This window comes from Aquarana catesbeiana, linkage group LG04 (assembly GCF_042186555.1).
Source record: "Aquarana catesbeiana isolate 2022-GZ linkage group LG04, ASM4218655v1, whole genome shotgun sequence".
Classification (NCBI taxonomy): Eukaryota; Metazoa; Chordata; class Amphibia; order Anura; family Ranidae; genus Aquarana; species Aquarana catesbeiana.
In genome coordinates, this window is record NC_133327.1 from 242,438,763 (window position 1) to 242,456,599 (window position 17,837).

Sequence of the window (17,837 nt, forward strand, 5' to 3'; positions counted from 1 at the left end):
TTAAATCTGTGGGGTTCTTTGTACAAATCTTGAGTTTCTCTAAATCCCTATTGACTAGGTTGAGAAACACAGCTGCGTTGGAGTGGGTGCTGGGTGCCGGGCAGAAGTCAGATTTTTTCTTTAATGTAGATTTACCTATTTTGGGGTCTTCACTGTATTTTTCCACCATCTCTAATATTTTTAGGAGATCGATTCGGTCGATGAGTTTGGCCGGATCGTTCTCCTCCAAAGAGGGAGATGAGTTGGTTGAGCGCCCGATTCTCTTGTGGGGTTCCATCTGTGACTGTTTCTGGCTTCTGAGAGTTTTTTTTTTTAAATCAGATTGCGAACAAAGAGTTGGAGGTCCTTATAAACTTCAAATCTATCTAGATCTTGATTTGGGCAAAAATGTAACCCTTTCTAAAGGACTGTTCTTTCATCCTCAGATAGAGAGTGTATGAAGATAAGTTAATATTTAAATCAATATCGCTAACTGGGTCAATAATGTACGAGGGGGTCAAAGTGTCACTTGTGTATATGTGTTCAAATTGGCTTGTGAAGTTTGGACACCCGCAAGGATCTTCTCTAAAAAAGAAGGGTCATTGGGGATAGTGTTGAGAGAATCAGAGATTGTTGTATTGGGTTGAGAGGTGAGTTCTCTCATTGTAATAGTGAGAAAAATATTGACTCGCGCTCAAAGCAAAAAAAACTAACATGTGTATGACTGGAAAAAAGAGTACTCAGCCGATAATAAGTAAATATTGTGAAAACATATGATAAATGTGACAAACTTGATATTAGATTGAAAAATTGATCCCACTTCCCCTTAAAGGAATATATTCAATAGCAAATCAAATTCGTACATAAACCATAAGGGATGACAGTGTATATAAAGGGTAATGTCTTAATTTGAAGAAAAATATGAAAAAAAGGGGGAGGGAAAAATCCATATACAAAAAACACCCTGCAAGTGCTGTGGTAATGCAAAAAAAAAAAGGGTCCAATTAAAATGAAATCCCAGATGTGTGGGTCCACCACCGTAAATGAAGTGACTGGCCGCTTACCGGAACCCCATGACCCCCCGTTACAGAGGGTCTAAATGGGCATTGTAGTCATGCTGCTCGGATAACTCGGGAACTGGAACGATGACCGGATTGGAACCTCTCAAACTGTATTGGGGCTGTATAGCGAATGGATCCACAGGGAAAAAGGCAACACTCGACCCTCAATGGAGTGTAGACATCATATAGGGGAAACAGAAGAAGGCTCCCATAGTATAAAATCAATTGGTATTTTAGCGGTTGAGCGGTGTCATCGCGTCACCTTCCTCTATCGTTGTACTCCAGCAGGACGGGCGGCCTATGCACATCCGGCCGGTGTCACAGACTGCCTCTCACCAGAGGATTTTTGCTTTTTACATGTGAGTGTTTACTATGTTTTTTAATAAAATACCAATTGATTTTATACTATGGGAGCCTTCTTCTGTTTCCCCTATATAATGTCTACACTCCATTGAGGGTCGAGTGTTGCCTTTTTCCCTGTGGATCCATTCGCTATACAGCCCCAATACAGTTTGAGAGGTTCCAATCCGGTCATCATTCCAGTTCCCGAGTTATCCGAGCAGCATGACTACAATGCCCATTTAGACCCTCTGTAACGGGGGGTCATGGGGTTCCGGTAAGCGGCCAGTCACTTCATTTACGGTGGTGGACCCACACATCTGGGATTTCATTTTAATTGGACCCTTTTTTTTTTTGCATTACCACAGCACTTGCAGGGTGTTTTTTGTATATGGATTTTTCCCTCCCCCTTTTTTTCATATTTTTCTTCAAATTAAGACATTACCCTTTATATACACCGTCATCCCTTATGGTTTATGTACGAATTTGATTTGCTATTGAATATATTCCTTTAAGGGGAAGTGGGATCAATTTTTCAATCTAATATCAAGTTTGTCACATTTATCATATGTTTTCACAATATTTACTTATTATCGGCTGAGTACTCTTTTTTCCAGTCATACACATGTTAGTTTTTTGCTTTGAGCGCGAGTCAATATTTTTCTCACTTGATTTCTGTGTGTTTGTGTCACATATAGGACTCTGCAGCTTAGATGGTTAACATTATTTAATTTTGATGCGCAGTTATTTATCTATTTTTTCTCTCTCATTGTAATATTCTTAGTGGACAAATTTATTTTTGGTGACGTGGATGTGTGACCCTGTGAAATACACTTGGTCGAAGGTGAATTGTGAAGAGGTAGATCTAATGTTAGTTTTTTTGCTGACTGACCTTCAGAGGGGTCACCATAATATTGACGTTTAGTGCTCTGTGTGTTTTTTTTGTTTGTGCAGAGGTTGAGAGTGAGAAAGTGATTGATTAGATGCCTGTTGTGAAATAGTGGAGGGTTGTCTTTGATTGGAATTCCCTTTGTTATGTGTGTACATATTTTAAGTCCATTTATAAGCTTTACCGTCTTTAAATGCATTTTTGTCTCTAGTGAACTTTTGTCCCTTTTTGATCAATATATCTATTAAATGCCTCTAGATGCAACTTGAGTTTTTCCTCCTTCTTTATTAAGGGTTTTCAGCTGTTGTAATTTTCCACATATGTTCACCATGTCTATGTCTAAAATACCTGATCTTTTTTTATATTCGTCTATCAAAATTTTCATCAGACCTTGTGAACAAGCCCGTAACACTTCTTCCCATTTAATTTTTAATTCAAAGTCCAGGCCCTCTAGGGAAGGGAAAATCTGGACCCGGAGTCCCAAGTGGTTAATGTCCTCCCTTATATAGTCCTCAAAAGGACCTAGTATGCCAATAGAGCATAGATTTTTTTCTCTAAAGTCTTTGATAATCTATAGAAGAGTGACGATATTTCAGAGTCAGTTTGCTCCTTATGCCCAAACTCTTTTAAATACCCCTCCATAAGAGATTCCCAATCATTTCCTATAAATCCTGTCATTATCTCACAGTATATAAAAGAAAAATATAGCGTAAATGTTTAATCGTTTAAAATAAAGAAGCTTCTTTTATTAGTCTATTTAAGTTATAAACTATTTATATGCTTCAAAAGCCGACTCGAGCGGGGAACGGTATCTACTACCAAAATTTTAAATGCAACAGAAGTGTAATAACAACCATGGGTGTACTGTATTGTGTACACCACCAGAAAAGTAGTAGCAACTGCACTAGGGATAAACGGTATTGTGTACACCAAAAAAGGAACGCTCTGCCTTTTTTTGCATTTAGCATACATTTGTGATGTAATCTGTACGTGGATATAACCAGTTCTGGCGTAAACTCATGTACAGGTATACGCTTGTGCGAGAGTTTACACCAACAAGGAATAGACCAATTATTATTATGGGCAGCTGTACACTGCAGCCGTTGCTCATGGGTGCAGAAATATACCCACAACTAATGCCATAAGCCCCATGTTCATGGGGCCTAAGATAGTTAACCTAGGCAACACCAATAATAGTGTAAAGTTTTTACTCTTTAGATTTTGGCTTGTATTTACTGTTGGTTTTTAGAAGATATAATCCATGTTCTAAATATACCAGGTTAGTCCTCATAGGGAGATATTATTCCACACATTGAGGGAGTGCAAAACACTGTTCTATCAAAGTTGAAAGATAAAAATAATTGCTAGTTATCAAACACACAAAAGACATGAAAACGTGTGCCAGTGCTACACAGGTTACAAAAGAACCAAAACTTTACAGCTTTGAAGCCATTTTGAAAGGTTTATTTTAAAATGTGAATAAGTGTATATGAACCTTAATTTTGTAGTGGGACTTAAAATATAAAGCCAAAATGAGCAAAACACACCCTTATTTACTTCAAAACAAAGGGAAAAAAAAAAAAACGTAAAACACAGCTTTCGCAAATAAACTTCACATCCAAGGAGAGCTTGAGCTTGGCTGTGGGAGTCTTCAAAAAGTCTGTACAACTTTACCATAGCCTCCCCTTCCTGCATCATAATCTTCACGGTACTCATCCCTGACCTGAAAAAAAAACAAAAAAAATCTCCATTAATTGCTTTGATTTTGCATATCATACCCCATACAAGACAAGTATTTCATAACCCTTAAAAAGAAACTTGTCAGGGTATTGCTGACCTTTTTTTGAAAGTGCATGCTTCAGGGCTATCAGAATTCCTCACTTCTGCACTAATGATCAGTGACTCAAAGTGCTGTATAAAATAGACAGGCGGGCATCTAGCGCATTCAGAAGGGAAGATCAGCAGTTCCAGGCTGCATATTTCTTTCATGAAAGATTTCCTAGCCACCTCAAATGTACTTTGTAGTAAACTTGTGACGTACCTTCTACAATCTAAATATATTTTTAATGACAAAAAAAACAAACAAACATACACACAACAGCAAATGCATTTCGGGGGTCAAACAAGCTCCCCTTTTATCAAAAAAAGGAGAGTGCAATCAATGTTAAAAATGAAGTAAGCAGTCCTCAGCAGGTGCACATGCACAAGTGTAACATAAATGTAAGAAGGAGTTACCAGGTTGAAGCTTCTGCTTACCTCTGAGCTGCTGACGCTCTGCAGGTTGAGAGGTGTTAAGACTACAGCCTCTGCCTCAAAATTGCCACATCAATGGTGAACAAGAAAACAAAGCACACCCCACACTACACTTGTAAGGGGCAGGTAAAACACCCATAGCAACCAACACCCAAAGACATGACCTCCTCCCAAGTGTACCCCACATTGTGCCTCCCCCACACAGTATGGGTATAGTAGAGATCAACCAACCTAACTAGGAGCCATCTGCCGGATCATAGCAGTTGTCATGGCAGAATCAGACCGCATGGTAATGCATTGTTGACTGGATGAAATCTGTTGATACTCCCGGGAAAAATCGAGGTACACCTACCGCTCCATTCCCCACTGGCCTGCGCTCCCTACCTCTCTGGTGTCTGAATGCCCGCACCAGGGTATACTCACGCACCCACCATATTGCCATCTATTCAGGGCCACATTCTATCCTGGCCCATGCTTCACCTGCCACAGCAGACATGCGTCACCTACCTAGAAATCCAGGTGCCTCTGCTCCAACCTCACTGATACACAAGGATAGGCCTGCTGTTAGAAATCATTTGGCTCCGTACAGCCAACCTGACGGGGCCCCCAAAATAATACAAATATGCAGCTTTGTCTGTGAAAGAGGTCTTCTACAGGTGCTCATATGGAATGCTGCGTAGCCCAATCAGAAGCCCTGAAAATGTTTCAGTTTATGGGCTTAGCTCTAGAATAGAAGCACCAGCTATCTGTGAAAACCAGGATCTAGCGCTAAGCCCAGAAGCTGAAAAAAGCATTTTCAGGGCTTTTGATTGGGCTACACAGTATTCCATATGATCGCCTGTAGAAGATCTCTGCTTTCACAGACAGCTTGCGATTCCAGTGCTAAATCGAGCAGGGGCCACAGAAACTGTTGAAGGCAGACTAGCCATTTTGAAATGGCACTGGGATGGCTCTGGGATTAATGGCCACTCTTCTTATACTATTTTAAAACTATTCCGGGGACTCAAATCTCATACACATTGAGGCTAAAAATATGCTGGGCATAAAATTCCTGCCCTTAAAGTGGTTGTAAACACTTTACAACCACCTTATGCTACAGGTAAGCCTATAATAAGGCTTACCTGTAGCTACCCAGGATATCTCCTAAACCTGCACAGTTTAGAAGACATCCCCTGTATGTGCCGATGTCATCGGCACATGCACACTAAAGCCAACTGAAGCAATGGCACGTATGTGCCGTTGCTTCAGTCAGTGTGCCGTTACCGGCGGCTCCCGGCTCCGTAATCGCTGCTCCGGCCAATCACAACACCACCCGGAAGTAACCCCCGGGAGAGATGTCACCAGCTGGAAGGGGAAAGAGGGGCTTCAATCTAAGGTAATTCATAATGAGCTAGTATGCTATGCATTATGCCTTTGTCTTGCAGGGTTTTAATTTTTTTTTAAAAATTTTATAGGGTTTACAAACACTTTAAGGAGCTGCAGGGCCACCATGTACAGCATATGATGCTGTGTTGGCTAAATAGATATTAAACATGTCAAGATTAACAGGCGTGTGCAATTTTTAAATGGCCCCAAACTATGGTATCTTAAATTGTCCATAGGCAACACTTTAAAAGCCTTTACATGTTAGCCGTTGAACAGATCTGGTGCTAGAGTTAGTTTTTTACTTTTTTTTTTTTCAACTTGATTGCTATCACAAGGGATGAATAACATCTCTTGTGATAGCTGGGTCAGTGGCAGGTCCTCTTTATGGAAAGATCAGTGATCTATTAGACCCCCGATCCATCCCCTGCTCTCCAAAGTAGCAGATAAAACACAGATTCTTTTAATTGGCTGCTTTCCTGGCTGGTACCAGCCAAGTAAACACAGAACTGAAATCGTAAGTGATGTAATCCTCGTAGCCTCTGGCTTCATTGGTAACAGAGGGGAGGGAGAAACAAAAGTTCCTCCCTCTATTCCTTATGCTACCAAACCAACCGCTAACAGTGAGAGAGCCTGAGAAAACAGGGGCGGCTGTGGGTGAACGGAGCAGCAGTGATAGTTTTAGCTGCACAAAAACCATCAGGGCCACGGTATACTGTATATTATTACTCTTCCACGGCTTTCCAGTATAAGGGGGAGAAGTTAGGGGGCGGTAAAAACACAAGTGCAAATTAGGCCTAAGGCCCCTTTCACACAATTGGTCTGATCGGGTCTGCTTGTCAGTTTTACAGGGGCCGAAGGATGTATTTCACGATCCTTCAATGATCATTAGCGCCATCATAATCACGCAATACAGGTGCTGTGGCTCAAAACACCTGTACCTGCTGTATAATTCACCACAAGCAACAGCCAGGCTATGGCATGGAGGCGCGTTGGTACCCCCTTATCAGCGGCTCTGCCCAGGGAGGAAAAGCATCAATCTGCTTCAGCCATGCATATCTCCATCCAAATGATTTGGAGACACCAGCGGCCATGATCTATCCTTACCAATTGGAAGTATACATCGGGGGCTCAGAACCAGGCCAAATTTAAGGAAAGGGCTCCACTATAGATAGTTGCTTCTCCTCTGGCTGAAAAGGGACCTTTGGGGAAAACCGAGGTGGTGATGGAGGAGGGAAGGTCCCACACATAGAATACTAACAAAAGCAGCCTAGAAAACACCAGACATGCAACCCCTTTCAAGTCCACTGCTCCTGGAGATGGGGGATCATATACTAGGAGGCCCATGCAACTAGCTTGAAGGCCTGGGGAAAAACATAAATCATTTTGATGTTCCAGTTAGGTCCGAGAAAACAAATACTGAGAACACTAGGTGACTATGCTCTTTTCATTGATTTTGGTTATGAGATTCCTGTTTTAGGTAGGCGGAACATCTCTCATGTGCTGTACTAGAAGACTATTTGTAAAATTATATGTACAAGACGTGACAATAAAACAGACATGTGCCTATTTGTACTTTGTTGAATGTCCGAGTGGTGGTTTTAGCATTTGCTTATAAGGTGAAACTTGGGGCTGGGCCGTAGAAATTTAGGTATTTACATATATTCTTTACAAGCAGTAAATGAGCTTTAACCACTTGCCGACCTCCTCACGACGATATACATCGGCAGAATGGCACGGGCAGGCAAAGTAACGTATTGGTACGTTACTTGCCTCCCGCGGGCGGGGGGTCCGATCGGTGCCCCCGGTGCCCGAGGCAGTCAGCATCACTGCCGTGCTCTGAGGAAGAGGGGATGGTCCCCTCGAAACGTGTCAGCCAGCAGTGATTTTCTATGAGCTCTTCTGGCATCTCCGGTTGGCTCTGCTGTTTTCTGACTGTTTGCTGAGATTGGAAGACTGTCCTTATACAATTGGTATCTTCTACTACTGTTTGCAAGTAGTCCCTTTTTATCATTAGTTTTAATAAATTTTATCCAAAAGATAATGCACATGGCTGGTGCGCCCTTTCTTTTCTCTTTCATTGTTTGCTAGGATCCCCCATCCGTGAGGGCAGCAAGGCCTGTGTCTATACAGCGCTTGTTCGGCTACCCACTTGTGTGCAGGAGTATTTTTCTTCGGTCGGCATCGTTCCCTGAGCGATCCGAGGTGAGGGGGAGGCCATCCATTCATGGCCACCCCCTCGCGATAGCTCCCAGCCAATGACAATCTTCCTCTGCCTCTGAAATGTAAACAGAGGCAGAGGAAGTGATGTCATCTCTCCTCCCGTCGGTCTTTTTCGTTCCGGCGCCGAGGAGAGAAGAAGTGCACCAACACTACACGTACAGTAGAACACTCTAGGCACACTTTTCACCCCCGATCACCCCCTGTCACAGTGACAGCAATAGCAGTTTTTTTTTTCTCATTATTGCATTGGTGTCAGTTTGTGACAGTTATAAGTGGTAGGGCAGTTAGTATTAGCCCCCTTTAGGTCTAGGATACCCCCCCTAATAAAAAGGTTAACCCCTTCATCACCCCCCGTCACCAGTGTCACTAAGCGATCGTTTTTCTGATTGCTGTATTAGTGTCAAAGGTGACTCTAGTTAGGGAGGTAAGTATTTAGGTTCGCCATCAGCGTTTTATAGCAACAGGAACCCCCATATACTACCTAATAAAGGTTTTAACCCCCTGATTGCCCCCTAGTTAACCCTTTCACCAGTGATCACCGCATAACTGTTACGGGTGACGCTGGTTAGTTTATTTTTTATAGTGTCAGGGCACCCGCCGTTTATTACCTAATAAAGGTTTAACCCCCTGATCGCCCGGCGGGTGATATAAGTGATGTAAGTTTTAGGGTCAGATAGGGTCTGCGTCGCCCCAGGCAGCTCCAGGTTAGTGCCAGTAGCGCTAACACCCACGCACGCAGCATACACCTCCTTTAGTGGTATAGTATCTTAACGGATAGAGATCTGATCAGATCTATACTAGCGTCCCCAGCAGTTTAGGGTTCCCAAAAACGCAGTGTTAGCAGGATCAGCCCAGATACCTGCTAGCACCTGCGTTTTGCCCCTCGGCCCAGCCTAGCCCAGTCCACCCAAGTGCAGTATCAATCGATCGCTGTCACTTACAAAACACTAAACACACATAACTGCAGCGTTCACAGAGTCAGGCCTGATCCCTGCAATCGCTAACAGTTTTTTTGGTAGCGTTTTGATACAGTCGCCAACAGTCAGGAGCTTTTTTACCTGTGAGTCTCACTAGTGTACAACTAAATTTAGAGCCCAAAATGGCAAATCGAAGGTACACTAGTGAAGAGGCCTACACGTTTCTGAGCATGACAGATAGTGAAGAGGAAGTCACTCATCTGTCAAATTCAGGCTCAGAATACGATCCTGTAGAGGACAGTGGCTCCATGACAGATAGCTCTGACGACGGAGTTGTGGTCCCTGCCAAGGTCAGGCGTACCAGACCCCGAACGTCTGCTGTAGTTGAGGTGCCAAGGTCAGGCGTACCAGACCCCGAACTTCTGCTGTTGTTGAGGTGCAAGAATCGCAGGTCCCTCGTATGGAGCAGAGCAGTACTAGCGCCGCTATTCCTTCTGGTGAACTGGCAAGCACCAGCGGCCTAGTATACCCTGGTCGTACATCCAGCACTGCAGTAACACTTGGTGACGTGGCGAGTCCCATAAGTGCAGTTCAAGCTGGTGGGGTGGCAAGCACAAGTAGTGTCCCTCTGCCACCAAGAAGAAGACGAACACAGGCCCGTCATTCCCATAGTGCCCTTCCTGCTGCATTCGCCAATCCTAAATAGGAACTCACCACTTCTGCAGCACCCGTACTTCCCCCATTCACTGGCCAACCCGGTATTTAGGTGGAAACAGTTGATTTTACGTCACTTAATTTTTTTCGCTGTTTTTCACCGAAGATCTCTTTTGTGGACCAAAGCAATTTGTACGCTGGTTAACACATCGCCACTATTCCCCAGTCCTCCCTTGCCAGAGATTGCAAACCAATTACGGTTTCCGAATTTAAGATCTTTCTGGGCCTTTCCCTCAACATGGGCATAACTAAAAAGAGTGAGTTGCAGTCATATTGGTCCACTGACCCAATTCACCATATGCCCTTGTTCTCTGCCTCCATGACCAGGGCACGATACGAGCAGATTTTGCGGTTCATGCATTTCAGAGTCGTTTACGCCCCATCAAGTTGTCTGCGCTGATGAGTCCCTGATTACGTTTTCTGGCCGCTTGTCATTCAAACAGTACCTTCCTAGCAAGCGTGCCAGATACGGGGTCAAGATGTATAAGCTCTGTGACAGGGCCACAGGCTATATATGTAGTTTTATGGTTTACGAGGGAAAAGATAGTCACGTAGAGCCAACAAACTGCCCCGACTACATAGGAAGCGCTGGAAAGGGGTACCACTTGTACGTGGACAATTATTACACGAGCGTGCCACTTTTTAGTCACCTGTTTGATCATCAGATTGGAGCATGTGTCACCGTGCGACCTAATCGCTGGGGCTTTCCCCAGCGGCTTGTAGATTCCAGTCTTAGGCTGGGGGAGAGAGCCTGCTTGCAGTGTAATAATTTGCTCGCTATGAAGTGGAGGGATAATAAGAATGTTTTCGGTCTTTGTTTTTGGACACGACGGTCCAAATTCCTACGGCGACTGGTTTTGTGGAGAAACCCCTCTGTGTCCACAAATATAACCTTAACATGGGAGGGGTGTCCCTCAACGACCAGTTGTTGGCACCGTACCTAGTTGCCTGTAAGGCCAGACTCTGGTACAAGAAATTGTCTGTTTATTTATTTTTAATTGGTTTTGCTGAATGCTCATGTGCTATACAGAGCTTCAGGATGGACTGGATCCTTCCTTAAATTCCAGGAAGAGATTGTCAGAGCCCTTCTGTTTCCAGGCGGTGCTCCACCTCACCTTCCCCAACCAAATGCAGTAAGCCGGCTGCATGAGAGGCATTTTCTTTATGTCCTCCCGCGTACCCCTACCCAACGAGCCCCCCAAAGAAGATGACATGTCTGCAGCAAGCGCAGATATAGGCGTGACACCCACTATTATTGTCCCTCCTGTCCTGACAATCCTGGTTTTTGCATTGGTGAATGTTTTGAACGCTACCATACACTAGTTGGCTTTTAGCGTAGGGTACTGCACAGACTAGGCACACTTTCACAGGGTCTCCCAAGATGCCATCGCATTTTGAGAGACCCGAACCTGGTACCAGTTACAAAAAAAAAAAAAAAAAAAAAATATTATATATATATATTTTTTTTTGTTCTCTATTGTTCTGCTCTTTTTTACTGTATTCTATTCTGCAATATTTTATTGCTATTTATTGCTTTTCAGATATGCAATTTTTTTATACGTTACTGTTTACTGTTTTATTAACTATTTTTTTGTTTTGAGGTACGCAATTCAGCTGCAGCACGGATTTATTTATCTTGACAGCAACAGCGTTTGCTCCCACGATACATAAAGCCGTGACTCCAGCACTGTCGGAGGTGATTTCACCACCACAGTTACATACTTCAGCATATATGCCGAAGCATGGGGGCAGCAGTGGGCGGAGGAGCGATTTGCTCCTACCTTTTGCGGGAGGATGCCCCGCTTCGGCATATATATATTTTAGGCACAGGTTGCGTTAAAAAATGTTTTAATTTTCTACTATGTTTTTTTGTATTTGCTTTGCAGGTATGGTAAGTCTTATGCCCTGTACACACAGTCGGACATTGATCGGACATTCCGACAACAAAATCCATGGATTTTTTTCTGACGGATGTTGGCTCAAACTTGTCTTGCATACACACGGTCACACAAAGTTGTCAGAAAATCCGATCGTTCTGAACGCGGTGACGTAAAACACGTACGTCGGGACTATAAACGGGGCAGTAGCCAATAGCTTTCATTTTATTCTGAGCATGTGGGGCACTTTGTGCCTCGGATTTGTGTACACACGATCGGAATTTCCGACAATGGATTTTGTTGTCGGAAAATTTTATAGCAAGCTCTCAAACTTTGTGTGTCGGAAATTCCTATGGAAAATGTGTGATGGAGCCTACACACGGTCGGAATTTCCAACAACAAGGTCCCATCACACATTTTCCATCGGAAAATCCTATCGTGTGTACAGGGCATTACTGTTTTACTTTAATGTTATTTTGTTTTATTGTTAACCATCATTTGCTTAGCAGGTACGCCATTCAGTTGCAGCACGGATTTATTTATCTTGACAGCAACAGCATTTGCTCCCACGATACATAAAGCCGTGACTCAAGTGCTGTAGGAGGTGATTTCACCACCACAGATAAAAAAAAAGAGCATATATGCCGAAGCATGGGGGCAGCAGGGGCGGAGGAGCGATTTTCTTCTACCTTTTGGGGCGGATGCCCCCATGCTTCGGCAAATATAAACGGTGCATGTATGCCCATTATTAGAAGTGGGTGGGTGAAGGGAGATATTCTAATGGTGGGCATACCCATCGATCAATCTCTTTTTTTCGTGCAGCCCACAGGCTGCACGAAAAAAAAGTTTACAATATATGCCCAACAAGGACCAGCAACGTACTGGTATGTTGCTGGACTTTGAGTGGTTATACCAGAATGATGCCTGCAGGTTTAGGTATCATTCTATTCAGCCAGCTGTCGGTTTTCATGTAAAAGCAATCCTAGCAGCTAATTAGCCTCTAGACTGCTTTTACAAGCAGTGGGAGGGAATGCGCCCCCCCCCCCCACGGTCTCCATGTTTTTCTCTGGCTCTCCTGTCCTAACAGGGAACCTGAGAATGCAGCTGTTGATTCGGCCAGCTGACCATAGAGCTGATCAGAGACCAGAATGGCTCCAATCATCTCTATGGCCTAAGAAACCTGAAGCTACGAGCATTTTATGACATAGATTTCACCGGCAGTAAACAGCGCCATTGGGAAATTGAGAAAGCATTTTATCACACCGATCTTGGCGTGGTCAGATGCTTTGAGGGCAGAGGAGAGATCTAGGGTCTAATATAATAGACCCCATTAAAAAAAAAAAAAAACACAAAACAAAAAAAAAGGGAGTACCTGTCACTACATATTGCTATCATAGGGGATATTTACATTCCCCGAGATAACAATAAAAAAATAAAAAAAAAAAAAGAAATTAAAAGGAACATAATAAGATAAAATAAGATAAAAAAAAAGCAAAAATAATAATAAAGGAACCCCTGTTCCCCCCCCCCGCTCTCGCGCAAAGGCGAACGCAAGCGTCGGTCTGGCGTCAAATGTAAACAGCAATTGCACCATGCGTGTGAGGTATCACAGCGAAGGTCAGATCGAGGGCAGTAATTTTAGCAGTAGACCTCTTCTGTAAATCTAAAGTGGTAACCTGTAAAGGCTTTTAAAAATGTATTTAGTTTGTCGCCACTGCACGTTTGTGCGCAATTTTAAAGCATGTCGTGTTTGGTATCCATGTACTTGGCCTAAGATCATCTTTTTTATCTCATCAAACATTTGGGAAATATAGTGTGTTTTAGTGCATTCAAATTTAAAAAAAGTGTGTTTTTTCCCAAAAAAAATGCGTTTGAAAAATCGCTGCGCAAATTCTGTGTGGAAAAAAGAAAAAATGAAACACCCACCATTTTAATCTGTAGGGCCTTTGCTTTAAAAAATATATAATGTTTGGGGGTTCAAAGTAATTTTCTTGCAAAAAAAAAAATAATTTTTTCATGTAAACAAAAGGTGTCAGAAAGGGCTTTGTCTTCAAGTGCTTAGAAGAGTGGGTGATGTGTGACATAAGCTTCTAAATGTTGTGCATAAAATGCCAGGACAATTCAAAACCCCCCCAAATGACCCCATTTTGGAAAGTAGGCACCCCAAGCTATTTACTGAGAGGCATGTCGAGTCCATGGAATATTTTATATTGTGACACAAGTTGCGGGGAAAAAAAGACACTTTTTTTTTTTTTTTTTTGCACAAAGTTGTCACTAAATGATATATTGCTTGCAATGGGAATATGTGAAATTACACCCCGAAATACATTCTGTTGCTTCTCCCGAGTACGGGGATACCACGTGTGAGACTTTTTGGGAGCCTAGCCGCATACAGGACCCTGAAAACCAAGCACCGACTTCAGGCTTTCTAAGGGTGTAAATTTTTGATTTCACTCTTCACTGCCTATGACAGTTTCGGAGGCCGTGGAATGCCCAGATGGCACAACTCCCCCCCCCATCAAATGACCCCATGCTATTTGTTGAGAGGTATGGTGAATATATATATATATATATATATATATATATATATATTATATACATACACACACACACATATACATATATATATATACACACACACATTTTTCTTGTCTTTCTTCATTTTCAAAAACAAATGAGAGCTGCAAAATACTCACCATGCCTCTCAGCAAATAGCTTGGGGTGTCTACTTTCCAAAATGGGGTCATTTGGGAGGGTTTTGTGCCATCTGGGCATTTTATGGCCTTCAAAACTGTGATAGGTAGTGAGGAGTGAAATATAAATAAATACATAAATCCTGAAGGCGGTGCTTGGTTTTCAGGGTCCCGTACGCGGCTAGGCTCCCAAAAAGTCCCACACATGTGGTATCCCCATACTCAGGAGAAGCAGCAGCTAAATGTATTTTGGGGGGCAATTCCACATATAACCATGGCATGTGTGAGCAATATATCATTTAGTGACAACTTTTTGTAATTTTTTTTTTTTTTTCAATCACTTAGGTCAAAAAAATGTAATGTTCAGTAGGCTTAGCATGCCTCTCAGCAATTTCCTTGGGGTGTCTACTTTCCAAAATAGGGTCATTTGGGGGGGTTTGTACTGCCCAAGAAATGAGATGGCAGTCAAACTAAAAGCTGTGTAAATTCCAGAAAATGTACCCTAGTTTGCAGACGCTATAACTTTTGCGCAAACCAATAAATATACGCTTATTGACTTTTTTTACCAAAGACATGTGTCCGAATACATTTTGGCCTAAATGTATGACTAAAATTGAGTTTATTGGATTTTTTTTATAACAAAAAGTAGAAAATATCGTTTTGTTTTTTTGTTTTTCAAAATTTTCTGTCTTTTTCCGTTTACAGCGCAAAAAATAAAAACCACAGAGGTGATCAAATACCATCAAAAGAAAGCTCTATTTGTGGGAAAAAAAGGACGCAAATTTTGTTTGGGTACAGCATTGCATGAACGCGCAATTAGCAGTTAAAGCGACGCAGTGCCAAACTGTAAAAAGTGCTCTGGTCAGGAAGGGGGTAAATCCTTCCAGGGCTGAAGTGGTTAAAGGCCACGTTCACCTTCGTCGCGCCCCCCCCCCCCCCTTTTTTTCTAAATTCCAGCTCCCCTATGTACCAATATAGCATTAAATGTACCCATTTTGAAAAAAAGAAAAAAACACAACTTTCCATTAAATTCTACTACACACACCTCTCTCTCCTCATAGCTGGTTAACACACTGCTCGATTACTTCTGCCTTACTTCCTGGATAGACTTTAGGTCATGACACAGGAAGGACCAGCTGAGGGTAGATGATGCAGAGTGTGTGCTAATGAGATCAGCTGGTCAACCGCTTCCTGTGTCATGACCTAAAATTTGCCCAGAAAGTAAGGCAGAAGTAATCGAACAGTGTGTTTAACCACTTCCCACCCGGCCACTGCACATAAACGGCCAGGTGGGAGCTCCCTCCTTCTGACTGGAGGTTCCCGAACGTCCTTCAGAAAGAGCGGGAGCCGTGTCACCCGGACACGCCGCATCTCGGAACGGCAGGAGGACAATGTGATTTGCCCTCCTGATCCGCACAATGGCTGTGTCTAATCACAGCCATCGTAAAGTAAACATGGGGGAGGGGTGGCATTTGACAGGAGATCATACCGCCACGTGCCCGCGCAGCGTCGCGATCCCGATCTGCCTGTGCCCCCCCAGAGACAGTGGAGCAGTACAACACAGGAGGGCCCTGTGATTGGCCCTCCTGATTACATGACGACTGTGTCCAATCACAGTCATCATGTAATGTAAATGGAGAGCTGTTGTAACTGCTCTCATCTCTTCCTCTCCTCACACAGAGCCTGTCAGTGAGAAGAGGAAGAGACAATCTGTGCTGCAGCCAGGAGATCAGTGAGTTTTATAGCTGTTTGTCTGCTGTTTACCCACTGATCACCCAGCTAGTGTCCCCAAAACAGTGTCCCCAAAACACAAAACAGTGAAAACACCTGTCAGTGAACATCTGCCGTCAACTGGCACATCTGTCTGCCAACAGCTGGCACATCAGCTGCCCGCCATCAGGCACATCTGCCGCCCACCTTCAGGCACATCTGCCACCATCTGCCACATCTAGCCACCCACCATCTGGCACATCTGCGGCCCGCCATCTGGCACATCTGCCCGCCAACATGATGAAAAGATCTTACAGCGCAGAGGAGGCTCTCCAAATACTCCAGAGTATGTCGGACGAGAGTAGCGGGGAATTCTCTCCATCAGACTCGACTATGAGCCAGTGGAAAGCAATGGCTCCGAGATGGAAACAGAGGAAGATAGAATCCTAACAAGGAGAATCGGGAGAAATGAGCAGGAGGAGACATTCACCAGCAGCGCAGCACTCCAGGATGATATGCAGGCATCCACCAGTAGCGCAGCACTCCAGGGCATCCACCAGCAGCGCAGCACTCCGGGATAGTCAGGCATCCACCATCAGTTCTGCAACCTTCCTAGAAGATAGGCCAGATGCTAGCAACGGATCCCATCAACGAGGCAGGGCCCATACTAGCCTCCCAGATGTTCTACTGCATCCAACATGGCTGCCCGATACGTCATTAGAACCTGTCTTTCCCCTTTTTACAGCCCAGCCAGGCCTTCAGATGCAGATGGAAAATGCAACCCCACTTTATTATTTTCATGTATTTTTTACCAATGATCTCCTAACCTACATTGTGGAGCAATGTAATCTATACGCCAGCCAACATATAGCCAACAATCCAAGTCCTTCATAAGCCCGTCCTTTAGTTTGGAAACCCCTCACCGTGGAAGAATTAAAAATTTTCCTTGGCCTAACCCTCAACATGCGGCTGACATGAGATGATTATGAGATTTTTACACTTCTATAACAATGCCCAATGCCCCCCTCGAAATCATCCCAGTTACGATAAATTATTCAAAATTCGGCCCCTAATCAATTTTTTTGGCGCCAGCTTCAAGGAGATGTTTTCCCCTGATAGAAATATATGTGTAGATGAATCCCTAGTATACTTCACCGGAAGACTTGGAATAAAACAATACCTCCCCAATAAAAGAGCCAGACGTGGGGTAAAATTTTATAAGGCGTGTGACAGGACCACAGGTTACACATATGACTTTATAATTTATGAGGGAAAAGACAGACAGCTAAACCCCCCTGGATGCCCTACCTACATGGGAACAAGTGGCAAAATTGTCTGGCAGCTGATCCAACCATTACTTGGGAAAGGTTACCACCTATATGTAGACAATTTCTACACTAGTCTTCCACATTTCCGCCATTTGTACTTAAAGAACACTGTGGCCTGTGGGACAGCGCGGACCAACTGCAAAGGCTTCCCACAGAGATTGGTCGCCAAGAAATTGAAGCAGGGTGAAATGGCCAGTATGCGGACTGAAGAGGTACTAGCGGTGAAGTGGAGAGATAAAAAGAGATGTCTACATCCTTTCCACAATACATAATGACACCTTGGTGGAACTTCAAAGAAGAGGCCCCATATAGAAGCCAAAATGTGTGCATGAGTACAACCTATACATGGGGGGGGGTGGATATGAACGACCAGATGATGCAGCCCTACTTGGCCACCAGGAGATCACTATTTTGGTACAAGAAAGTCGCCATTTATTTGATGCAACTTGCCCTATTCAATTCATATATAATTTTTTCTAAGTGCACCCAAAG

The 17,837-nt window shown here is 43.5% G+C and overlaps 1 protein-coding gene across 1 annotated transcript in view; it reads right to left on the reverse strand.

Annotated features, from left to right (window-relative positions):
* Positions 1-3,710: 3,710 nt before the first annotated feature.
* Positions 3,711-17,837, reverse strand: part of NCBP2 (nuclear cap binding protein subunit 2) — a 29,852-nt gene continuing 15,725 nt past the window's right edge. Inside the window, exon 4 of the mRNA XM_073626320.1 lies at positions 3,711-3,991. Within this exon, the coding sequence (XP_073482421.1) occupies positions 3,920-3,991 (72 nt within the window). The 3' untranslated portion in view covers positions 3,711-3,919. The remainder of the gene's footprint in view (positions 3,992-17,837) is intronic.